We start from the raw sequence: 24,977 nt of genomic DNA, 5'->3' as shown, positions 1-24,977 counted from the left end.
AGGAAGCGGTGGCGGATTGGCCAGGAGAGAGGTTAGATTTAAACCCCGGAGCGTCTGCTACGAAGCGGGCGAGAGGCGAAGGGGGAACAAACTTTGCGGCGGGTTTCCAGGTTTGTAGGCAAGTGGGTTTTGTTTTCTAAAGATCCCGAATTTGCACCGGGTCCCTCCCCGTCGGAAGCGAGGCCCGTTTGCCCGTTTTCTTTTTCTTTGGAGGTGGAAATCTCTGCCCCAAAGGGCCGCTCAAACGAATTCGCTTGGCAAAAGTTTGAGACCAAGGGTGGAAGTTTTTATTTTCTCCTGTTTCAGTAGCCAGCCGGGATCCGCAGGCCCCACAAAAGTGGTCTGTGGTCAAGCGCCCAAAGGAAGAGAGGTGGGGGGGGGGTCCGAGAAATTTAAACAATTTACACTTAAATCCTCTCGGAAATACACACTTCGGCGGATGTCTCTGAGTGTGTTACACGCGACTGTTATTCACACACCTGCAAACATAAGCACACACAATTATCTTTTCAAAGCAAATGTCGCGTTGGCCTAGCCAATGCCGGGTTTTCTCACGGACGGTAACACAGAGGTCGCCGTGTTAGTCCGGATTGTAACACAACAACCCAGCAGTCCGGCAGCCCCTGCAAAACAAACACAACGCTTATCATTGTGTTAGTCTTCCAGGGGCTACGTGACTGTTGTTTTGTTTCACTAGGTGCGGTAAGATTTGTGCATTGAGCGTCCTTAAGTTCAAGAGAAAATACAATAATAACAAATCTCTGGATTTATAAACTTAATTCGGAAAATTAAGGGGAAAAAAACCCCAAACAAGTAAGATACCCAGTAAAGCCCTTGCTAGACTCGGCTGGGGTTTGCAAGCACGTTGGAAGGGAAATAAAATAAGGTGGTTCCGTTTTACAACGTGGCGGGTGTGTTTTGGAGGAGTATCCAGCGCTGCACATGGGGGGGCGGGGGTTTACAGGAACTTGCAATTAAAGCGGAGATGTTTTTGGTTGCAGGAAAAATAAAGGAAGTTCCGCAGAAAGGAGTGCAGAGAATATTTGCTTTGCCCTTAGCACCAGTCAGAGCTCCTGCAGGCTGGGCCACTTGGAAACCCTCCCTCCCTTTGTCCGCCATTTCGGGGGAAATTTTAGCTTCCCCCGAGTGGTAAAGACCCGAGAGCAGGACAACATTTCACACCCTGAACCAGGACAGGGCTGGCGGGCCAGGGAGGTGCCGCTGGGGCTGGGAACAGGACAACCCCAGGCCGCTGGAGGGTAGGAAACTCACTGGTGACATTTCTCCTGCTCATCACCCCTTTGTTTCTCCCTGGCCGGGTGGCTGCATTGCAGCTGCAAGAAAGCAAATGCACTGGCGGGGGGGCGCAGCTCCCTGCAGAGCCGGGCTGCGATGCAAAGGAGCCAGGGCCGAGCCCACGAGGAGAGGGGTGGTGACTTCTGCTGGAAAGTTAAAGACTCGCTTGTCTGGCGCGAGCCGCGGAACCCGGAGTTGCTGGAGGCCCCGGGGAAGCTCTTCCGTCCCCATCTCACCTCCTGGCGTGCTAATGAGGGGGGGTGGGGCACAGGCCAGCTGGGTTATTCCCCAGGCGGCCTCTTAGCTCGGAGCCCCACCAGCCTGGTGGGGTTCCTAGCAGTTGGCTGGGGCTGCTGAGAAAGCCCCGGCCAGGCGGAGGCCCAGGGAGGTGTCGCTTTGTCTCGCCCCCGCGGGCTTTGCTCGCAGCATTGTTTATTGTGTCCGCCGCTGGCCCCCACCAAGTTGTGTTTGAGCCCATCAGCTGGTGCCAGCCGAGGCCTCCTCTGCAAACGCCCAGGGCAGCACCGCCGCGTGGGCTGGGGGAGGCCGGGGGCTGGGCTGCGGCGAGGCGGGATGTAATCCTCTGGGTTAACCCACCCTCCGTTCGCTTTGCAGCCTGCGGACCTCAGCCGCCGCCCCGGGCCCCGCTCCCCAGGGAACCGAGACCTTCCGGGCCTGCCCCCGGGCCCCGCGCCGCCGCCGCCTCGCCTCGCCTCGCCTGCAGGCCCAGCGTTAGCATGATGTCTTATCTCAAGCAACCGCCTTACGCAGTCAACGGCCTCAGCCTGACCACCTCGGGCATGGACCTGCTGCACCCGTCCGTGGGGTACCCGGGTAAGCGGCTCGGGCCGGGCCACCGCTCCCGAGGCCCCGGCTCTGGGCTTGCCCGGCCGCCCCGCTGCTGGCTGGGGCTGGGGCTGGGGGTGGGGGCGCTCTGCGTCCCGGGAGAGGCGCCCCGGAGCCTTCTCCAGCCGGGCGGGCGCGGGGGGGCTGCGGGGTCCCGGGGGGGGTCGGGATCTGCTGCCGCGGTGTGTGTGGGGGGATCGGGCCTGGGGGGGTCTCTGGCTGCCGCTAAGGGCCCCCGGCTGCTCTCTGCAGCGACCCCTCGGAAGCAGCGGCGCGAGCGCACCACCTTCACCCGCGCGCAGCTGGACGTGCTGGAGGCGCTGTTCGCCAAGACCCGCTACCCGGACATCTTCATGCGCGAGGAGGTGGCGCTGAAAATCAACCTGCCCGAGTCCCGGGTGCAGGTAGGGCCCCGCCCCCCCCCCCTGCAGCCAACCGGGCCAGCCCCTCCCCCCCCGCTACCCCAACCCCCACCACCCCAGCATCAGCCCCCCGCGCCCCCAGCCCCTCCAGCAGCAGCCAGCCGGGCCAGCCCCTCCCCTCCCGCTACCCCAACCCCCACTACCCCAGCAATAGCCCCCCCGCCCCACCAGCAGCAGCCCCCCCGCCCCCCAGCACCTCCAGCAGCAGCCCCCTCCCAGCTCCCGCCAACCCGGCCAGCCCTCCCACCCCCAGCCCCGTCCTCGCCCAAGCGCTCCTGGCCCCCAGCCGCCTCGCAGCCCCACTTCCTCCCGCGTGCCCGGCTCTGCCCAGGACCAGGGCAGGGTCCCCGGCCGGCCTCCAGACCGGACATTCCGGATCCCTTTCCGGGAGGCGTCGGAGACACCCCACACCCCCAGGCCGAGCCGATCCCTTTCTCCCCAGCTGCTGAAGGGCCCGATCCCGACCCCCTCCGCCACCGAGGGGCCGGGCAGGCCCAAGGCAGGCGTCCAGGGAAGGCAGGTGGGGAGATCCGGGGGGCAGGGGGGTTAGCTGTGGGGCGCGCCCCGCCCCACCCCCGCAAGGCAGAATTCACCTCCTCCCCCGGCCTGCGCGGCACCACAAACCGACCGCGCCCTTGCAAACCGCCCCCAGCGCCACTGCCCTCAGCCCCAGGCAAAGGGGGCAGCCGCAGCCCCCCCTGGCAGCTGATTGGAAAGCGGGTGTCCGGGAGGCCAAGAACCTCGGGACAACCCCCTCCCCATTCAGAGCCAGAGGCGGGGTGGCCAGGGGCTGCAGGCCTGGCGGGGCGGGGGCGTGGCTTAGCCGTGTCCCCAGCAGAAAGCTGGTTTCACCCTCTCCGAAGAAGCGGGGGCAGTCCTGGCTTCCCCACTCCGGCGACCATCGCAGGGAGGCCGGTGCCCAGGAAGGGCCGTTTGTGGGGCACGCAACTTTCGGGGGGGGGGTTCCTTAGCCCCTTTCCCCGGGGAGTTGTCTGCGGGCGCCCCACCCCCCAGCCCCCTGCAGGCTTTCCCTGCAAGCCCCGGAGACAGCGGCTGGGAACCCCCCGGGCGCCTGTGTCGCCCCCTCCCACCGCCTCTCCCGGTGCGGGACATCCCTGCAGGATCGGGGCCTGGAGCCACGGGCCAGGCTGCCCTCGCCCTGCCCTGCCCTGCCCGCAGTGCACCCGCCCCGCCCCCTTCGAGAAACTGACCAGACTCTAGGCCCGCCGGTCTGCATTGACTTGTGCGCAGCGCGGCCCGATGGCTCGGCTGGAGCCTTCTTATTGCTGACCCCGGGTTCGAGTCCCTGGCCGGGCAAGGAGACGGGCCGCGACCAAGAGCATCGCCCGTGGGGGTCAGTCTGCAGCGGGGGGGATCCCCTTTGTCCTCCTCTCGGTGGAAGGCGCCACTGTTGGGGGGGAAGCGGACGGGATGGCCACGGTCCCCCGGAGCTGGGGCCCCTTTAACCCCCGCTCTCTCCCCCAGGTGTGGTTCAAGAACCGGCGGGCCAAGTGCCGCCAGCAGCAGCAGCAGCAGCAGAACGGGGGGCAGAGCAAGGTGAGGCCGGCCAAGAAGAAGAGCTCCCCGGCCCGCGAAGTCAGTTCCGAGAGCGGGGCCAGCGGGCAGTTCACGCCCCCCTCCAGCACCGCAGGCCCGGCCATCTCCAGCAGCAGCGCCCCGGTGTCCATCTGGAGCCCGGCGTCCATCTCCCCGCTCTCCGACCCGCTGTCCACCTCCTCCTCCTGCATGCAGCGCTCCTACCCCATGACTTACACCCAGGCCTCGGGCTACAGCCAAGGCTACGCCGGGTCGACCTCTTACTTCGGAGGGATGGACTGTGGATCTTACCTGACCCCCATGCACCACCAGCTGCCTGGACCCGGCGCCACCCTCAGCCCCATGGGCACCAATGCAGTCACCAGCCACCTCAACCAGTCCCCGGCTTCCCTCTCCACCCAGGGCTACGGAGCAACCAGCTTGGGCTTTAACTCCGCCACCGATTGCTTGGATTACAAGGACCAAACCTCCTCCTGGAAGCTAAACTTCAACGCCGACTGCTTGGATTATAAAGACCAGACCTCCTCCTGGAAGTTCCAGGTGTTGTGAAGGACCCTTGCGGATCAGCGTCTCTAGCGAACACGCTGGGCGGAACATTCCCGTGGTAGTCAGGTCTGGGTTAAATTAAAGAGAAAAAAAAAAAAGAAAAAAAAAAGAAAAACACAAGAGACAGTTGGTGTGATCGGACCTAGATGCACCTCCTGGCCCAAAGCTCTGGGAAGGGGTAGAGAAGAGCGGAAGGATGAAGCCTTGGGAACCAAGCAGGAGCAAACAGCCCCACCTGTGCGCTTCCTAGTTTTAGCCGGTCGCTGGGGCGCTTTGTCTGCAAGGCCTGGCAGAAGATCCCATCTCTGAGCCAGGTCTCAAAGCAAGGCTAGGTTTGGATGGGTGTTTTCTTGTCTTTCTTTTTTGTGTGCGTGGCAAGGGCCTTCACCCAGAGGCTTCCAATGGGCGAGGCAACCCTTGGTGCAAAGTCTTTGGAAGGGATCCTCTGGCCAGCTCATTCCACTGTCTCCCGACCAACCTGCTCGCTGGCACCCCCAGACCTTGGTTCAGGGTTGTGTGACTGATTGTCCTAGCTGCACTACTTTATTTAAAAAAAATAATAAAAGAAATGTTCATAAGGAGTCAATATGTAGTTTTTAAGAGACAATCAGTGTGTGTCTTATATAAATGGTACATCTGTGGTTTTTAATCTGTGCTAGACTTCAAAACTGTGATCTCCTGTATTGTATGCAACTGTGAACTCCTTCCCAGCAGGGGTTCTGCTGTGATTTCCATAGGTGATAAGTGAAATTCAGAGCAACTGAGTTACCTACTCGCTTAAAAAAAATCCTAAAAAGCTCACCTGGCCCCACAGGTGCGCGGTACTGAAACTTTTTACAACAAACTGTCTCTGAATGCAAGAGCAAGAAGAAAAACACGAGGACCCGAAAGGCATCTCTAGTAACTTACTGCTTGGCCAAGCCGGCAGTAGAAATCAAACAGGACATTGGTCAGTTGCTCTGACCTCGAGGAATTGAAACGGAGAAATTCATTGTCGTTTATGCTTGCAGGTGTTAATTGAGAAAAAAAAGATATATATGCAGAAACCTTTCCTCCCCTGGATTTGGCAGATATGTATAATTATATTAAAATGGTTCTAGCACATGTTATGGTCGTCTTCCATTTTAATTGCAGAGGGTGAATTAGGAAGAGGGGGGAAGTAAGTGGTTACAGCCTACTCTACAGGACACGGCACATAAAGTGGGAGAAATGCAAATGGAATTGGCTGCGCTGGGATCAGGCTGCGTCTTCCCCCTCTGCTGCGGTTTTGCTTTGGCACAGGTGGAAAAGACCAGCGGTGGTTGTGGGGGGTTAAATCTGCGGGCCACTCCCCGATTGTCTCGGCTGAGAGGAAAACAAAATCCTGGGCGCTTTTCAGAGGCCGGCAGGGGGCTGTGGAGTCATGACTCGGGGTGCAACGCAGGGCGGGGAGAGAAACGCCTGGCTGCTTCAAGCGCTGTTTCTTTGGCTACTGGAAACTTTCTGCGCTAAGCAGGGGCCGGGAGGCCATGGGCGCAACTGAGGCAGAAGTGATGCCTGAACAAAGGGGTTGGGGGAAAGTTTTCACGCCGTCATTTCCAAAGGGGGGGGGGGAGCCCTGCTCCCTTCTGCTCCTCTCTGGAAACTGCGCCTGGGGGGAAATGGGCCCTTTAAAATAATACACCTGAGTCTCCCTCTGGCCTGCCCCAGAGAGAGGCGCGACCGTGCCCAGGGTCCAGCTCTAGAGCCCCGGGGAGCTCGTTTGAAAACGCTCTGCTGTTGGGCAGCCGCCCTGCAAGAGCCTGAAGCCGGGCCGGTGGCAGCTTCAAACCTTCCCCGGCCCTGGAGTTTGCTCCCATTGTTGTGAAGCCTGGGAGCGAAGAGTTGGCATCAAATGGGCTGGGGCTGGGTTTTTAAAGCTGATCAAAGCGCTGCCAGCCGCTGCTGTCTCCCAGCGCTCAGGCTTCCAGGACCTGATGGCTGTGGATGGTGGTAGTTTTGCAAAGAGCTTCCTTCAGGCTTCCCAACTCTCCAGGTTTTATTCGGGTGCCTCACCTAATCTCCCCCATTGAACCAGCCTCCCTCGTCCCCCCATCCCCCAGCCGAAGCTGAGGGTCTATAATGCCAGTCAAAGAAGTCGCTTCTCATCACTGTATTTATTTCTGGTTTAATGAGCCCTAGAAAGGAGAGGGAAAGCGACGATTTCACAAGAAACAAGCAAAGAGGTAGCAAATCCGCCACCTCCCCAACGCACGGAGGTTTCCACGCGGCTTTTTGCCATTTTTAAACCGAAAAATTTGCAAGACCTAAAGAGAGAGAATTAACGGTTATCAATGGAAATGATGGTCAACAAAAACTAACACGCTCCAGGTCTTCTAATTCTCTTCTAGCAATTGTATGGCTCACTTCAAAGACAAGCCAAAATCAGAGCTACTTGGAGAAATGTCCTGCGGGGTTATCGATGGAGAAAAATAAAAAGCGACTGAATTCAGTTTTTCTCCACTGGCAATATGACTTTCCGTGTCAGGCTCTCAAAGAGATGTTAAAAACCCGCTAAACCCCCGTTTCTTTACACTCTTTTGCTTTTCCAAACTGGCGATTTTTTTTTTCGTTATGGCATCTTTTGTCGACAATTCGATTTTTTTCGTTTCTCTTGTCTTTTGGTAACGATCCTTATTTTTCAATTGACAAAAATAACGTCGCTGTTTTCCCCCTTACTCAGAGAAGCTCAGTGACGCCCAGGCTTTCATCTTCTTTCTGCTTCTCTTTCATCTTGTTCCTCCATCAATTCAAACAGCTCGGGAGAGGTGCTCTTCTTTTAAATCCGAGTTCGGTCACAAGACATTCGACTTTACCCTGGCAAATTGCACCGGGAAAAGCCCACAGCCTTTCCAGCCCATTTTCACTGCTTTTGCCGCGGCCGTCGCGCGGGAGTCGTTTCCTGGCGCTTGCATTTTGGGAAAGGCAATTCGGAACAAAATACTTCTCTCGACAGAGCCACGTGATTCCTCCCCCCACCCCCCGCCCCGCTTTGGGGATAGCCCGCTTGGGAGATGGCCACCGGAGCGCACTCAGCCGCTGGGAGCCGGGCGGGAAAGTTGCAAAAGGCAGCGGAGAGCCCAGCTCCTTTTTTAAATCTCGCCCCTCTGCGGGGCCCTCCGGGGGCTTTGCTGGGCCCGCTCCGCTGCTGCTGCTGCTGGAAGCCCGAGGTTCCGGCCAGCCCCGGAGGCTGTGATGGTTCCCCGGGGCAGCCTGCAGGGTCCGGCTGCTTTGGTGTCACACCTACCAGGGCTCCCCTGCGTCTTCCCTGCCGCCCGCGTCCGTCCTCGGGCCCTGTGGGGGACCCCTTCTCCCCATTGCTCACCATCATTGGCTTCGCCTGGAAGCAACAGCCGGCCCCCGGCCCCCCTCCCGCTTGCCAGTTTCCAAGGCTACGTGGGGGACAGGGATGCAGCCAAAGCCCGTGTGATTCACTCACCGCCGCAGCCCGCTCGCGCTCGGCCTTGGCCTAAGCCCCAGCAGCATCCCCGGCCGGGCGGGCGAAGCAAAGCGACTGGAGCCCACCCGACCCCCGCGGGGCTCCTGCCGCCCCGGCTTGCCGCAGTTGGTGCTTCCCGGCCCGGGAAAGGTCTGGCCGCTGGCTGGGCCAATCACCTCTTTCGGGGGGTCCCCCGGCGGGGGGCAGGGGGGCCGGGCCGGGCCGCGGCGAGCGCACCCCGAAGCTGCGCCAGCGAGGTGCCACCCGAAGCCCACAGCAGGCGCGCAGGGCGCAGGGTGGGGGGCGTTTGGGAAGCGCTCGGGCGCCACCCGCCTCCCCGCGGAAACCCGGGGGGCTCTCGCCCCTGGCAGCGGGGCGGGGCCCGGCCTTGCTTTGATCGCAGGGCCAGATGCAGCCGCAGAGACCCGCGCCCCAGAGCAGGCGTGCCAGCCGCCCACGCCAGCGGTGGCAGCGCCCGGGAGACGGCGAGCCTGGCTGGGGAGCCCCTCTCCCCAGCTGCCCCCTGGGCCCGGCTCAGAGAGGAGGGACCCGGTTTGCCGAGCCAGGCGCACCTGGACCCAGCCCAAAGGTGGTGGGGGGCCCTGGGGGAGGGGCGGGGAGCGCGCCGGGGGAGACCTCGGCTGGCGGGGACGCTCCCTGCAGACTACAGAGGAACTCGGCGCTGCGCATCCCCAGCAGCCCTTTGCGCAGCGGCGGCGGTCAGGGGCAGGCCAGCTGCGCCTCCCGCCGGCTCTCAGACTTCCTCCTCGCCCGCGCCGGCTCTGCGAGGGGCTGCCCCGCGGGAGCCCAGCAGAAGCGCCACCTGGCCCCCCTGCTGGCTGAAGGCTGCTCGTGTCCGGGGTGCTGCGCGGGGTCACGCCTCGCCCACCCCGCGGGGAGGCGTGGGGGGGGGAGCGATCGGCCGACGCGCAAAGACGCGCGGTTTCTGCGCGCGCCAGCTCGCAATCTTCAGTCCCCGCCCGCGCAACCTGCGCGCCACGGGCAGGCGCAGCGGTGCCAGCCCAGGGCGGGCCGAGGCAGGACTCTCCCCCCATTGCACAGCGCCGCAGGGCTGCTGGAAAGGCCCCGCGCTGCCAATGGGCCTCCAGAGCCCTCTGGCAAGTGCCGGGCCTGGTGCAATGGAATTACCTCCCACCGTTGCTCCGTGCGCAGGGCCCCCAGCCCCGGGGAGAGCCCAACGCAGCGCCCAGCGTCGCGCTCGGAGCCAGGGCTGGAATCCCCCTTGCAACCTGGCCCCGTCCTCCCGCAGTCACTCCGCGCCCTCCTGCTTCCCAAGCCAGCGGGGCTAATTGCTCGGTCCATTATAATTGCGTGTGCGCGCGTGTGCGTGTGTGTGTGTGTGTGTGTGTGTGTTTGTGTACACACACGACCTACTCCAGCCCCACACACCCCAGGGCTCGCATGACCTGTCTATTGCATGGCCAGCCCCTCCCACACGCTGCCTTCCCCATAACACGGTGTCGTCCCCGCTCCCACCACTCAAATCACCGCCACGCAAACCCGCCTGCTGCCCCGGCTGGACTCAGCGCCCTGCCTGGCGCCGGAATCGCCCCCCCCCCCCCGGGAAGGGTGCAGACGCCCGCTTTGGTTCCTGACACCAGACCCCGGTGCATTGCGAGAGGCTGCAAAGCACAAGCCATTGGGCGGCTTTCAGCTGCTCCGGGGGCTTTGCCCCTTTCTTAAGGGAACCGACCAGACACCAGCTGGGATGGGCGATAGGACTGTTCAGCCCAGAACTGGCTGAGCAGTAGAGTAGAGACGCAGAACAGGTCCTCAGCTGCCCGCCTAGACTGTGAGAGTTATAACGCTTATTAAAATCCCGCGCAAGGGTGAGCGGAACAAACCGACCATTCCCGACCGAGGACCAGCCGCCCCAGGGCTACTTTGCAGAGTTATTTCGAAAAAAGAGCTTTCAAAACAATTATTTCGACATAACCTAGTTGGCCCTAAGTCCCTTGTGTAGAGGAGCCCGGTCCCTCTTTAATTGCTTTTGCAAACAGGCAATCCCACCGTCCAAGCAACTAAAAGCCCGGCGTTGCCAGCCGGCCAACCAGTGAGCGCAGCATTTCCGATGCGCTAAAACACTGCGCTTCTGCGGCGCGCAATTTTCAACGGTGATCAATACAGCATTTAGCTCCCGGGGGGTGTATAACCATTTCCTTCCCAGTCAGCTCCCGGCCATTCCGTTCCGAGCCATCGCTCGTCTTTTCCATTCCAGGGATTTTTTCTTTTTTTAAGTCACGGTCACAAGGACAACAGCCGCTTGCCGGGAGGGGCTAAACCTCTCCTGATCGTTTTACATCGCAAGGACGAAACTCGGGCGAAGTCCAGGCTCGGTAGAATGGGAGGCACTTATTTTTTTCCCCACCCATATAACGTAGTGGGCAGCTTGTTGATTTCACCCCGAGCTCACGGGAGGGTATCTTTTGCACGCTTCTCCTGCTCAGGTCTCCTGTCAAAGGGTGCGCTGCAGCATCCGGAGGGTGGTAATTTCTTGGGTGATTTTAAATTTGCTACTGATGATGGCCGTCTGTCTGCCGGTCAGTCTGTCTGTCAGTCTGTCTCTCTCTCGAGAAGAATCTAAGTCAGCTAAATGCACCTGATGAACTGGGTCTTTGCCCACGAAAGCTGATGCTCCCAAATATCTGTTACTCTATCGGGTGCCCCGGGACTTCTGGTTGCTTTTGAAGACACAGACTAGTTCGGCGAGCTCTCTGACGCAATGGAGTGGGCCGTTCTGTTAATGACGTAAAAGTTGCGTCTTACTGAAGAGGGATTTGCGCAACAGTCTGCAAAGAGAGGCTGCTGAACTCTCTTTTCTATTCAAATTCGACACTAACACGTGGCTGGAACCGGGATGGGAGTTTTCTGGGTCATTATAGGGGCTCGTTTGCATACTTGGCTTAATCTAATTCTTGACTCCCCCCCGCTTCTGCCCCTCTGCTCTCTGATTTGCTCACCTGGATCATTTTTTTTCTGATTTATCCTCCTTGATTACTATTTTTGGTCCTCTGTGCCTTAAATAGTGAGTCTGTTCTGGCCTGGCCATGGGCTGAAGAAGTGGGTCTGTCCCACGAAAACTCATCAGCTAATACATGGTTGTGTTAGTCTTTCCAGTGCTACTGGACTGCTTTTTTGTTTTAATTCCAAACTTGGTAGCCTTTTCCGCTTCCTGATCTGCTTGACATTTGTCACATCATTGACTCTGGGCAGAGGAAACATGCACAATGCAAATAATGCCACGAACCCTTCCAAGCCGCCCCTCGAGCGTCAATTTTGACTTGCGGGCTCATGCGCTCCAGTCAAACGGCTGTGAAATGCCCCGCGAGCTCTTAATGGAGGTGCTGGCTGATAACGGAGTCTGCACGCAGCGAGGTCTAACGGGCGGCGGGGTGCTCCCTGCTCCCTGAGCAGCAGCTTAGCACCAAACGCTCCGAACCCAGCGTTCTCCCGGCGAGGGTTTCCCTGTTCTTCGTGCTAACGGGCTGGGAAACAACAGCGGACGGGTGGCTGGGAGACAATAGATCTTAGGGGCCGTTGCCTGCGGCTGGGGGTTCGCTCCCGGGGCTGCTCCGCACGGGACAGGGAAAGGGGATATTTATGCAACACCAGCCCCTCGTCTCCCACCCAGCCCCAAACCGATCCGCCGCCGCTTTTCCCAGCAGAGACCGCCCAGAAGCAGGTCGGTGCTAGGGACTGGCAACCCCCCCGGCCAGCTGGGCATTTACCTTTATTGCTCTGGGGAAGTCTGCCCCCAGCTCGGAAGGGAACATCACATCACGTGCACAAGGCGGGGAGGGTCCCCCTTTTTGGCCCGTACAACTCATTTCTTTAACCCCCCTCCCCCAGCCCACCGCTGACCCCAGCGCGCCCTCCAGGCTGCTCCTGTTCGCGGGAGCGGAGCCAGGCAGCAGCAGAGGGCTTCTCCCCAGGACAGGGTTTTCTAGAGCCCTCGGGCTGGGTCCTGGCTTGGCCGCCCGCCCTGCGGCGCCGGGGCTGCGGATGGGGCTGGGGAGATTGCCTGGGCCAATTCTTTTATTCCCAAGCAGGTCGGAGGAGGGCAGGGAAGCGCCCCCCAGCGGCCCGCGGGGGTATTTCTGCAGGGGCCCAGGAGACACGCTCGCCCCGGCTGCGCGGGATCATTGGCGCCGCTCATTCATTTTGGACCTGCAGAGCTACGTGCATGGGGCTAGCGCCGCCCCCTGCAGGAGGAGGGAGCCGCTCGGCCGCCCGGCCGCCCGCCCGCACCGGCGGGCCTGTCTCTCCCGCTTCCCCGCCCCAGAGCCCGTGCCGGGGAGCCCGGCCTCCCACTGCCCAGAGGCAGGTGCAGCAGACAGGGCCTGCCCGGCCAAGGGCTGCCCCCAGAGGCCCAGCTCAGCTGGGGGCTCCCCATAGGTTTGCTGAAGAGACGCAAAGGTTGCGCTCCCACCTCTTAGCAGACTAGAGATACACTTTCCAGGGACACACACTACACAGACTGTGCACACACACACATCACAGGTATAGCTAAACACAGACACGCTGTGGATACTCACACATATTGAACAGGCATACACAAACAATGCACACACCCACACCCACACCACAGGTATAGCTAAACACCCCCCCCATGGATACTCACAGATATTCAACACACTGTACATAAACCATGCATACCTCCCAACAGGTATAGCTAAACACACACACACACTATAGATACTCACACATATACAACCAACGCACTGTACACAGAGAAAGAACAGGATGAATTCATGAAGGATAGGTTCATCAGTAGCTAGTGTGGACAGGGCTAGACCCCCATGCTTGGGGTGATCCTAAACCCAGGGCTGGCGGAAGCAGGGAGGAGAAGACAGGTCTGTGCCACTCCATCTTTCCTGTTCTATCTCCTCCCCCTGAAGCTCTGGTAGGGATCACTATCAGAGACTGATCCTGGCTTACATGGGCCATTGGTCTCACCCAGTCTGGCGTTTCTTACGTTCTTAAATAGGAAATGTCAAGTGCCCCACTCACAGCTCCGCCACAACATCACCACAGCAGAATATCAGTGGGCAATCGTGAACATTTCCAAATGTCAAATCACCACCACTGGAAGCCTCCTGTCAACTCCCGGAGATATAATCCCGCTGCCGCGTAAAAATAAACAGTACGACGAAACAACCAACTGTAACGATGCTGTGCACTGGGACTGACCTATAGGGCTCTTCTGTTTGAGCCTCCAATGCCATCACACACCAGTTTAAAAGGCGTGCCGATGGAAGTATTTTATTGGTATTAGGTGGCAAGCCATGGTGCATGGTGTTCTTAATAACTCCCATTCAGTGTCTCAGCACTTAGTGTAAATATGTGTTTGTTGGTCTCAAACACCATTCAATGATCCTAAACACTTGCTGGGAGGCAGTCATTGTATGTGATGTATAATTACTCGGCAATTAAACAATTTGGAAGGCCTGAGGTAGGCTCATTAGAGGAGGAAGGAGCAGAAAGGGGTTGGCTTTGTGAAAACAGAGACCTTCCCAGGATTGTTATTGAGAAAAAAATGGACCTTATTTTTATTATTTTCTGGTTTTGAGTGGCAAGTCTGTCCACTACCACAAATACAATCAAGGGGCCTTGATTGCTATTCAGATGGAGATGGAGATTACAAGATTCCAAAGGCCTAACAAAAGCTCTGAAAATACACTCTCAGCTTTTACACAAGTGATAAATGTGACTTTCACACCAGTAGCACTTTAAGGCCAGGTCTATACTAGAACTGAATGTTGATTTCAGATACGCAATTCTCGCTACGGCAATTGCGTAGCTAAAATTGACATATCAGAAATCGACTTATCTGACTGTCCTCACTACAGAAGGTTGATGGGCAGGTTTCTCCTGTCGACCTTTCTTACTCCTCAAGATAACGAGTAGTACAGGGGTCGACTGCAGACCCCAGAAGCGCATAATCGAATTCTGGAAGATCGATCTTGACTAGGTCAATCTTCCCAGAGGTAGAGAAGTACCCTGAGGCTACGTCTACACTGCAGGATTTTTCAGAAATATGTAATTTTGACATTCTAAAGTCAAAATAAGTTATTTCTGAAAAGAGCGCTCACCCTTTAAGAGCATTTCGAAATGGCGCATTCCCACAAGCTCAAGTTTCGAAATAAGAGCAATGATGGGATGCATCCCTGGGGGCCAATTAAGTTGTAATTACTGCTGCTTAGTACACATTGTGTCCGTTTTGAAACTGAAAAGACGGGGATTGGAAAAAATCGTTCATTTTGGTGGAGTTACTGTTTCAGAAAAATGCACTGTTATTCCAGAACAACAAGCTTTGTGCTATGGACATAAGGGATGTTTTATTTTGTTTTTTCCTGGACAAAAGGGTTTTCTGAAGAAAAAAAAGAAACCAGGGTAGACAAGCTCTTATTTGCCCTACCCGTGGCTGGTGAGCAGAATCCTATTACTGCCAAAGGTTTGAGTGCCAGAAGAGAGGAGACAGAACTGGGGGCAGGGGAAAGGGAGAAGAGACCAGATGACCGAATTGATATAAGTAAATCTCTTCACCCTTTTGTTTTCAGCGCTTTACACATGGCCCTGACTGAAAGGGTACAACTGCAACATTAAGAAAAACATGCACTTCTTTACAAGTAAGTACCTTGGGGTAGGGTGTGGGTCTTCGCATATGTTTACAGATCCAAGCACAATGCATTTCCTGGAAATGTGAAAAGGGTTTAAAATTGTGATAGACGCCAAAGTATCATAAGACCTCTCACAATCTGGGGGGAAAAAGGGCTATTACAAACCTTTGGTGTACCAAAATTCTGGAGAAGGGTAATCAAGTGAACTCTCTCTCTAGAGCAGTGGTTCCCAAACTCTTCTGCATCACACCCTCCCTTTTGATTTTTGAGGCACCTTCATGCCCCGCCAGCTCTTCTTTACCATCATCAAATCCCCCCTTTAAAAAAAAGTCAATTCATAAATTAAAATAAACACAAAAACTTGATATAAAAATAGTAACAGAGAGAAAGCCGAGCTAGTCTATATACTGTCAAAACAAACAAGCAGTCCAGTAGCACTTTTAAGACTAACAGAATAATTTATTAGGTGATGAGCTTTCGTGGGACAGACCCACTTCTTCAGATCATAGCCACACCAGAACAGACTCAATATTTAAGGCACAGAGAACCAAAAATAGTAATCAAGGTTGACAAATCAAAAATATATTATCAAGGTGAGCAAATCAGAGAGTACAAGGGCAGAAGGGGGTGGAGGGAGTCAAGAATTAGATTAAGCTAAATATGCAAAAGAGCCCCTATAATGACCCAGAAAATTCCCATCCCAGTTCAAACCACGTGCTTATGTGTCGAATTTGAATATAAAAGAGAGTTCAGCAGCCTCTCCTTCCAAAGTAGTGTGAAAATTCCTCTTCAGTAAGACGCAAACCTACAGGTCATTAAAAGAATGGCCCACTCCATTAAAATGCTGGCTGACCGGTTTGTGGATCAGGAGTGTTTTTATGTCTGTTTTGTGTCCATTTATTCTTTGTCTAAGAGAGTTGGAAGTCTGTCCAATATACAAAGCATGTGGGCATTGTTGGCACATGATGGCATATATGTTGTTAGTTGAGGAACAAGAGAATGTGCCCGTGATTCTGTGAATAACCTGCTTAGATCCAGTGATGGTATCTCCAGAATAGATACGTGGACAAAGCTGGCAACGGGCTTTGTTGCAGGGAAGAGTTTCAGGGCTGGCGTTCCTGCAGTATAGACTGTGGTTGTGGGTGAGAATCCTCATAAGGTTGGGAGGTTGTCTGTAGGAGAGAACAGGCCTGTCACTAGGGCCTTCTGGAGTGTGGCATCCTGATTAAGGATAGGTTGTAGGTCTTTAATAATATGTTGCAGTGGTTTGAGTTGGGGGCTGTAGTGGTGACCAGTGGTGTTCTGTTCTTGGCTTTTTTGAGCCTATTTTGGAGGAGCTGGTCTTTGGGTATTCATCTGGCCCAGTTGATTTGTTCTTTTTATTTCTCCTGGTGGGTAGTTCAGGTTTATGAATATTTGGTAAAGATCTTTTAGTTTTTGGTCTCTGTCAGTAGGTTCAGAGCAAATGCAGTTGTACCTAAGGGCTTGACTGCATACAATGGATCTAGTTGTGAGTGCAGGATGGAAGCTTGATTTGTACTGTAGTGTCCAGGAAGTGTACCTCTTGCGTGGAGTAGTCAAGGCATAAGTTGATGGTGGGGTGCACACGAAGATGGATTACAAGCGATCAGGAATACCATCCCTGATGTCACCACAGCCAAACTGGTGTCTGACCTCTGTAACTTTGCTCTCACCCACAATTATTTCCGATTTGGGGACAATTTATACCTCCAGATCAGTGGAACTGCTATGGGCACCTGCATGGCCCCACAATACGCTAATATATTTATGGCTGACCTGGAACAACGATTCCTCAGCTCTCATCTCCTATTGCCCCTCCTCTACTTAGGATACATCAATGACATCTTTAGGATTTGGACCTATGGTAGAGAGACTCTACAAGAATTCCCCAGAGACTTTAACAATCTGCACCACACCATCCCCTTATGCCTCAGCTACTCCACACGAGAGATATATTTCCTGGACAATACAGCACAAATCAAGGATGGCCTGATCGGTACCACACTCTACTGGAAACCCACTGATCGCTATGCTTACCTACACACTTCTGGCTTCCATCCAGCACACACAATCAAATCCATTGTTTACACTCAAGCCCTCAGGTACAATCGCATTTGCTCTGATCCTACTGACACAGACCGAAAAGTACAAGATCTTTACCAAATATTCATTAACTTGAATTACCCACCAGGAGAAATACAAAAACAGATTGACAGGGCCAGATGAATACCCAGAGACCAGCTATTCCAAAATATGCTCAAAAAAGCCAAGAACAGAACACCACTGGTCACCACTACAGCCCCCAACTCAAACCACTGCAAAGCATTATAAGAGACCTACAACCTATCCTTAATCAGGATACCATACTCCAGAAGGCCCTAGGTGACAGGCCTGTTCTCTGCTACAGACAACCTCCCAACCTTATGAGGATTCTTACCCACAACCACAGTTTGTACCTCAGGGACACCAGTCCTGGAACTTTTCCTTGCAACAAAACCCATTGCCAGCTTTGTCCACGTATCTATTCTGGAGATACCATCACTGGACCTAACCAGGTTATTCACAGAATCACGGGCACATTCTCATGTTCCTCAACTAACATCATATATGCCATCATGTGCCAACAATGTCCAGATGCTTTGTACATTGGACAGACTTCAAACTCTCCTAGACAAAGAATTAATAGGCACAAAATAGACATAACAATACTCCTGATCCACAAACCAGTCAGCCAGCATTTTAATGGAGTGGGCCATTCTTTTAATGACCTGTAGGTTTGCGTCTTACTGAAGAGGAATTTTCACACTACTTTGGAAAGAGAGGCTGCTGAACTCTCTTTTATATTCAAATTCAACACATAAACACATGGATTGAACTGGGATGGGAATTTTCTGGGTCATTATAGGGGCTCTTTTGCATAAGTAGCTTAATCTAATACCTGACTTCCCCCACCCCCTTCTGCCCTTGTACTCTCTGATTTGCTCACCTTGATAATATATTTTTGATTTGTTAACCTTGATTACTATTTTTGGTTCTCTGTGCCTTAAATATTGAGTCTGTTCTGGTGTGGCTATGATCTGAAGAAGTGGGTCTGTCCCACGAAAGCTCATCACCTAATAAATTATTCTGTTAATCTTTAAAGTGCTACTGGACTGCTTGTTTGTTTTGATAAAAAATATTATTTAAAATTAAAAATAAGAACAAATAGTTTTACTTAGCCCCTTGTGGGTGCCTGGTGCAGCCCCAGTTGGGCAGCTGCCTGAGTCCTCTGCCAGCCACCAGAGCTGCCCGTGCCAGCCGCCCACCCGCCTCAGAGCTGCACTACCAGATACGCCCGCCTGAGCCCTGCGCCGCCGGGGCCAGCTACCCGCTCACCCACCAGCCACTGGGGCCAGTCACCCACCTGAGCCACCCACCCAAGCACCACATTGCCCGGGCCAGCCGTCCGCCCACCCGCCCGAGCCACCCAAGCCCCATGTTGCTGGGCCCTGCCGCCGGGGCCAGCCACCCGCTCACCCACCAACCACCGGGCCAGCCAACCACATGCCAGCCCAAGCCACCTGAGCCCTGTGATGCTGGTGCCAGTTGCCCAAGCCCCATGAGTCCTGCAAGCCAGCTGGCCACCTGAGCCCCACAAGCCCCGCGAGACACCCACACAAAGCCAGGCACTACCAGCCCCCAACTCTTACCCTCTCCCCAGTCCCCTTACTTGAGCCGGGCACCCTCAGCCCCACATCTAACCCCATCCTCCTCCCCACCCAACCCACACTCACTCACCTTTGCACGTGTGTCTTCACCAGCTGCCTGCTTTTTATAATGGCTGTGCCGCGTCACCCACATAAAATGGCCAGGGCTGAGAGCCAGAAGCAAAGGGTGGGGGAATGATGGAGGGGCTGAGTTGCCTCATGCCCCCCCTGGAATTTGTTCATGTACCCCCAGGGGGCACGCCCCCCAGTTTGGGAAACCACGCTCTATAGTGTTGGCGAGATCATTATGGAGAGACTGCGTGTCCACTTCTAAAGGATGTTGGAAATGGGAAAGGGCTCAGAAAAGAGCAACAAGGATGAATAAAGGACTGTAAAACCTGCCTTGCCTTGAGACTTGAGGAGCTCAGTCTATTTAAGGTTAAGAGGTGACTTGATCATGGTCTGTGAGTCTCTACAGAGACTGAAGAAAGCTGACAGTAGGGAGATTTTTTAGTCTAACAGAAAAAGATGTAACAAGACAGAGGGCTTGGAAGTTAAAATTAGCCAAATTCAAATGGGAAACAAGGTACAATGCTTTTTGACTGTGAGGGTAATTATTGGAATAACCTACTGAGGAATGTGCTAGCAACTTCATCACTGGAAGTCTTTAAATGATGGTGGGATGTACTTCTAAAAGATATGCTCTAGTTTCACTAAAGTAAATTGTTTTGATGCAGGAATAACAGGGTTATATTTATGGTCTTACACAGAAGGTCAGATCAGATGATCACAACAGTTAATTCTAGGTTTAAAAATCTAGATTTCCTAGAAAGTGGCAGTGAGCAGTGAAGTAGATATTATCTGGTACTGAAACTTGATGGCCCCAAAAATCTGATCTGGAGCAACGTATGCAAAGGCGTCAGCTCATTATTAATTATTGCTATTATTACCCACCATTCAAAGAGTGGATCCTTAGTGTGCAAGTCACTATATAGAGTGAAAAAATGGAATCCACTCATGCTCCCACTGAAGTCATGGTTGCCCATTATAGTGATCTGAAGGCTGTACACGTTTCAGAGGGAGGTGGATTTCAGAGATGAAGGGTGGTCTTGTGGTCCAGGCACTGGTTGGAGTTTAATTCCCAGCTCGGATACACACTTGCCAGGTGAACGTGGGCAGTTCACTCTGGCCTTGATCCTACTACTGGATCCAGATGCCAGTGGTGCTGAGCATGGGTGGGATTCTGGATCCAGCTGCATGATGGGGGTTTTAATCTCTCTGGGCCCCATTCGTGGAAGCAGAGATAATGACCCTTTCTTGCTTCCTCCCTTTGGCTATCATGTTTAGTTAGACTCTATGTTCTTCAGGAGATGGGTGCCCTCTTATGCATGTTTTTACAGTGCCTTAGGCAATGGGACCGGACATCTTGGCAGATCCATCCCTTGGGAGCGTGAATCGGGTTGACCACTCCAGGTCCTGTGCTTCAGGAGGCCACACAGAGCTGGTGCCATTAGCAGTCTGGTCAGCCCTGGAAGACAAACCCATCACTTCCAGAGGGCCTGCCATCTTGTTGGCAGAGAGCAGAGACGGTGCCCAACTCTGCCACCAGTGTTTGGGTGAAGTGAGTCCCCCACCCCACCAGGAGCCCTCAACCACCGTGGTGCTATGGCCAACAACAGCTCCATGGTAGGTGTCAGCAATTGACAGCAGGAGCAGGTGGCTCAGCGCCATGCTGGATCCATCCCGCTGGCCCAGCCACCAATGGAGAGCAGGGCTTCCAAGTCATTAGGGGCTGATTCATCCTGGGCCCTGCACCTCCCTAAAGACAGTCCTATCTCAGGGGGTTGCAAGCTGTTGGAGGCGCCTGGGCTGGGTGCGAGGGGCCCCAGCTCTATGCCCTTGGAAGGGGTGAGGCCTCGGGCATGTGGCATGTGGCTGGGGCAGCCAGAACTCAGCACCACCCAGACTGTGGCGCTGGGCCCCTTCAGCTCTCAGAGTCACGCCAAGTGGCAGTCTAGCATTCCTGTGGCAATTTAAAGGGCCCAGTGCTCTGGCCACCAACAGTGCCACAGTTGCAGTGGTGGCAGCTGGGAGCCCTGAGCCCCTTTGAACTGCCAAGCCCAGGGACAACCACCTGCATCCCACCCCCATTGCTGGACCTACCCCTGCCTCTAGTACAACCATAACAAAAACAATGAAAAATAACAATTAAAATGAATAACGAGGGGGGTTCAAAGTAGTAGTGTAACAGGGCGCATGCATCTCTCTCAGGCATCCCTGGCTGAGTGCATGGCCTGCTGCATTCTCTCTCTCTGCGGTGGCTTTTCAGTGACTCAGCCCTCCAGCTGAGATACACATTGTATGTGAAATGAAGCAATCCCCTTCCAGCTGCAAGCCCAACTGTGGCCTCACTCAGTGCTCTCTGTATCGTCTGGGTTTCTCACTGCTCTGGAACAGAGTGGTGCCCTGGGGTTCCTTCCCTGGAGACAACATCTTTGCCCTCTCAGTACCTTTCTGGCTACAGCTCTCCAGCTGGGCCACTACAGTTCAGTTGCCCTCCTGGGATGCCACCAGGTCCAGGCCTCTTTGCCCAGTGGCTAACAGGGGTGGGAAGGAACCAGGTTCTCCCCATACTCCAGTTCCCAGCTGAGAGACCCCATAGATAGCAGCTGTCTGCAGTGTCCTTTTAAATAACTGAGTTGCTGCTATAATTTTTTGAACCACTTCCTCATGGCTCCAGCACACTGTTCACCCTTTCCACAGGGCCTTGTCCCAGTGGAGTCCCAGCCGCCTGCCTCGAGCACCACCTTCACTCTTCCAGCTCTAGCAAAGAACTGCTCTGGCACTGCAGCTTTTCTTATACTGACTTGCTGGCTTCTGATTGGCTGCTTCCCACATAACCTCTCTAGGAAGTTTGGAGGACTTCTTCACTGTCCTTTTCTGAGGCAGGGTGTGGCAGGACCACAAGATTTCCAGCAGGGGGCTACACAACCTACTGCACTCCATCACAGGGAGTAATGGCATAAAAACCAGAAATAAATCCTATGGGAGAAACAGAAGGATTTGGCTGTGGAATAGAGCTTAAGGAAAGTACTGAAAATCAGATTGCTTAAAGACTTTTTTATAACTGAAAAATGCACTGGAGGAACAATATGTCATTAATAGTTGAATGGAATAAATTATGTATGAGGTCCTTTTTGTCTCTGATTTCTATATTATATTATATTATATCATATTATAACACTGGCCATGTTCTCAAGTCCCTAAATAGTTTTAGAGCTATACGGCTCCTAATATTATGATATGACATCATAACTGACTTATCCTGAACAGCCACTAGATGACCTGGTTCATGTTAAGAGGCATCTGAAATGCTGCTTCCCAGCCCAAACAGGCTGGCGGGGAGCCCCCCTTCCCCACTGCTGTGACAAGGGTGGAGGAAATGACAGCAGAAGCCTATTGGAGTTGCGATGTCGTTTAAAGGCCTTGTGTCAACTCCAAGAAGCTAGCAGGTAGGGGAGCCTGCTCTCCACTCCCTCTCCCCCTGCAAGCAGTGTCAAGTAACTGCTGAAATTTTCAGTGCTTACTCAATTATTCAACATCCCATTTGATCCTTGTTTAGCTTGCTGTATGCATAACTATGTTGCAAACCTCTCTGGTAAGATCATAACCATAGTAAATGTAAGTTTATGAGCAATGGATTCAGCATGGGGGAGTTGTTTGTCTCATTGAATGTACCATGTTACTGGAAAAGTTGGGAACAACTGTCCCAAACTCAGGGAGAGAATTATTTAACTCACTGTGTATCTACGCTACCAGGAAAATAGACCCAGTCAGGATCAATCTTTTGGAATTTGATTTTGTGTGTTTGTTAGAGACGTGCGAAATGGAAGTATCTGGGGTCGGCAGTTGACCCGTATACTCCTCGATATCACCAGGAGTAAGGGAGAATGATGGGAGAAATTCTCTTGTCAACCTCCCTCTGGGTAGGGGCTAGATAAGTCAATTCTAGCTACCTGATTGCAGTAGCTAGAACTGCGTACCTGCAACTGACTTAACTCCTTAATGTAAACCAAGCCTGAGACAGAAGCTGGTTTGCACTTCTGTTGACGTCAATGGAAGTTCTCCCAGAGGCTTGATGTGGCTTTGGATCAGGCTCAGACAGAGCAATGTGACTATTTAGTCCCAAATCTGCAGCATAACCCTCTGAAGAAGGAAGTTCAGAATAGTTGGACCCCTGCCCAGAATAAATGCTGTGGGTTTTTTAACATCTCAGCCCTCTCCCACCATATGGGACAAGGCCTATCTTCTTGGCATCTCAAGAAGGGAGTTCTCACACTGATATTGCTACCGTCTCCCTGGGTATTTGCCCGTGCAGTGAAATGTGATCTTAGAAAATGCCTGAAAAGAATTTATTGGAATAGTTTGTTTCATCTCTTCCCCCAACCCCTTCTCCTTTTCTGCTTCTCAGCTCTGTTTTCTATGGGGTTGTCTTTCTCTCCCCTCTGCCCCTGAAAATGACATTGTAAAGCTGACCCGCCAGGTGTGCAAGCTTCCTGTCTCCCCTGACACTTCTTTGGCAGTAAGCACAGGGGACTCAGCATGTAATGTCAGGGTCAAATTAAAAAACAACAAAAGCTGCCCATGTGGATTGTCTTGTGCTAGTGCCTATCATCAATGGGATAAGTCCTGTGTATAGTCGGTATTGCTCGAGTATTTCCTCATTTTACAGCTAGCTCTGAGTTAACCTCTCCTGCTCAGTTTATTTGCTTTTGTTCTGGGTCCAGCTGGGGCCAACATTTGACTTGATCACCCAGATTGGTTGCAAAAGGCTGCTACGTCACAAATTTTCCCTCAGTTGCAAGGTGGATCACTGCAAAAGATCAATGACTCTGACACAACACTCAAGAATTCATTTGGGATGCAATTTTTTTCTCAGTGAGAACTCTGTGAATCCAGAAAACCTTTAGTGAAGCCTATCGAATTATTCTGGATTTACAACAATAAAAGTGAAAGCAGAATTAGAATCTCATTGCAGCCATTTCTAATCAAGTGTTAATTCCTTTCCAAATTAGAGTTCACGCTTTGCTTGAATGAAATTCCAGCGAAAAGGTCTGCTCAGTTCACCCTCCCCCGCATCCAGGAGACATGCCAGCAGATCTTCGATTCCATCTGTGTGGGTTCTTATATGGAGCCCATCACTATGGTACCTGAGTGCCAGAACGGAATGCAAAATCCAAGGCCAAATATACCATCAGACAGCATCACTGATTCATGAGCAGAGGCAATCAGCCAGGTGCATCTGATGGCAGAGTTTCACTAACACATACATATGTGTTATGGGTAAAAACTTGTGTTACTCAAAACGCTCTGGGAGTTCATGTCTTGAAAACCCCACAGAAGCATCACCTATAGGTGGGCATATCTGGAGCAACACTTCCAAAGAAAAGACACGTGGGGACTTTTCCACTGTTTTCCTATATGCCAAGTATTTTGTAATGGACCCTGGTAAGCTTTCAAATGCTGCTTTGCAATGGTCAATAGTGATACTAGCTACAGACCTCTGTGCCTATATAAACACACCCCATCCTAGCGAGCTCATGTGAAACAGAACACTAAAAGCCAATGGCATTGCAAAGCAAAGTGCTCAAACTCAGGAAATGGTGAAGCTGAAGATGTGTGTGTGATAACTCTGCTTTCTTCTGGCTGTGTGTTACGGTCACTCACTTATTTCTTGGAAAATACAAAACAACATCCAACAACTAAAAAAAAAAACACCAGAGATATTTGTGGCATCTTGTAACAACCCGCATGGCATGAATGATTTTGTAATATTTCTCATACTACACAGACAGCCGCAAAAACAACAAAGAGTCCAGTGGCACCTTAGGGACAAACGATTTTATTATGGCATAAGCCTTCATGAGTCACAACTCACTTCATCAGATGCATGAAGAGAAAGAAGAAAGAGATAGTTGGAATACAGAGATTGGAGTGTTACATCAGAGCTAATTCAAACAGGGTGGATGTGGAGAAGGTGAGAATTGTGAGTTGCAGCTGACAAAAGCTTATGCCGAAATGAAATAGTTTTTAAGCCACGACTGAACTTCCTGTTTTTGCTGAAACAGACTAACATGGCTCCCTCCGAAACCCATCATCACATAGACAGCTGCAGACAGAACAAGCCTATCCAGCGTCTCAGCACTTACTGCAAACGTGTTCATTAGTAACAGAGAGACAGCCGTGCTAGTCTATATACTGTGAAAACAAGAAAGCAGTCCAGCAGCACTTTAAAGACTAACATCATAATGTATTAGGTGATGAGCTTTCGTGGGGCAGACCCACTTCATTGTGTAGCTGTATTTTACAAACATGTCTGTACCCAATCAGTTATATCCAACAGTGAATATTTTGGGCTTTGTAAACCTCTACTGAGAAAATATAAAACACACACAAAATAAATTTCTTCTTGGTAATATCATCTATACCCATTCTGCATGAACTC

The 24,977-nt window shown here is 53.3% G+C and overlaps 1 protein-coding gene across 1 annotated transcript; it reads left to right on the top strand.

The window, feature by feature from the left end:
* Positions 1–2,033: 2,033 nt before the first annotated feature.
* Positions 2,034–4,670, top strand: OTX2 (orthodenticle homeobox 2). The gene is made up of 3 exons (XM_074998661.1): positions 2,034–2,130; positions 2,395–2,546; positions 4,050–4,670. The coding sequence occupies exons 1-3, from the start codon at positions 2,034–2,036 to the stop codon at positions 4,668–4,670; spliced, it is 870 nt and encodes a 289-aa protein (XP_074854762.1).
* The last annotated feature ends 20,307 nt before the right edge of the window (positions 4,671–24,977 follow it).

The sequence above is a fragment of the Carettochelys insculpta genome, chromosome 6 (genome assembly GCF_033958435.1).
Source record: "Carettochelys insculpta isolate YL-2023 chromosome 6, ASM3395843v1, whole genome shotgun sequence".
In the NCBI taxonomy this organism is placed as follows: Eukaryota; Metazoa; Chordata; order Testudines; family Carettochelyidae; genus Carettochelys; species Carettochelys insculpta.
This window is presented reverse-complemented; position numbering and strand designations above follow the sequence as displayed.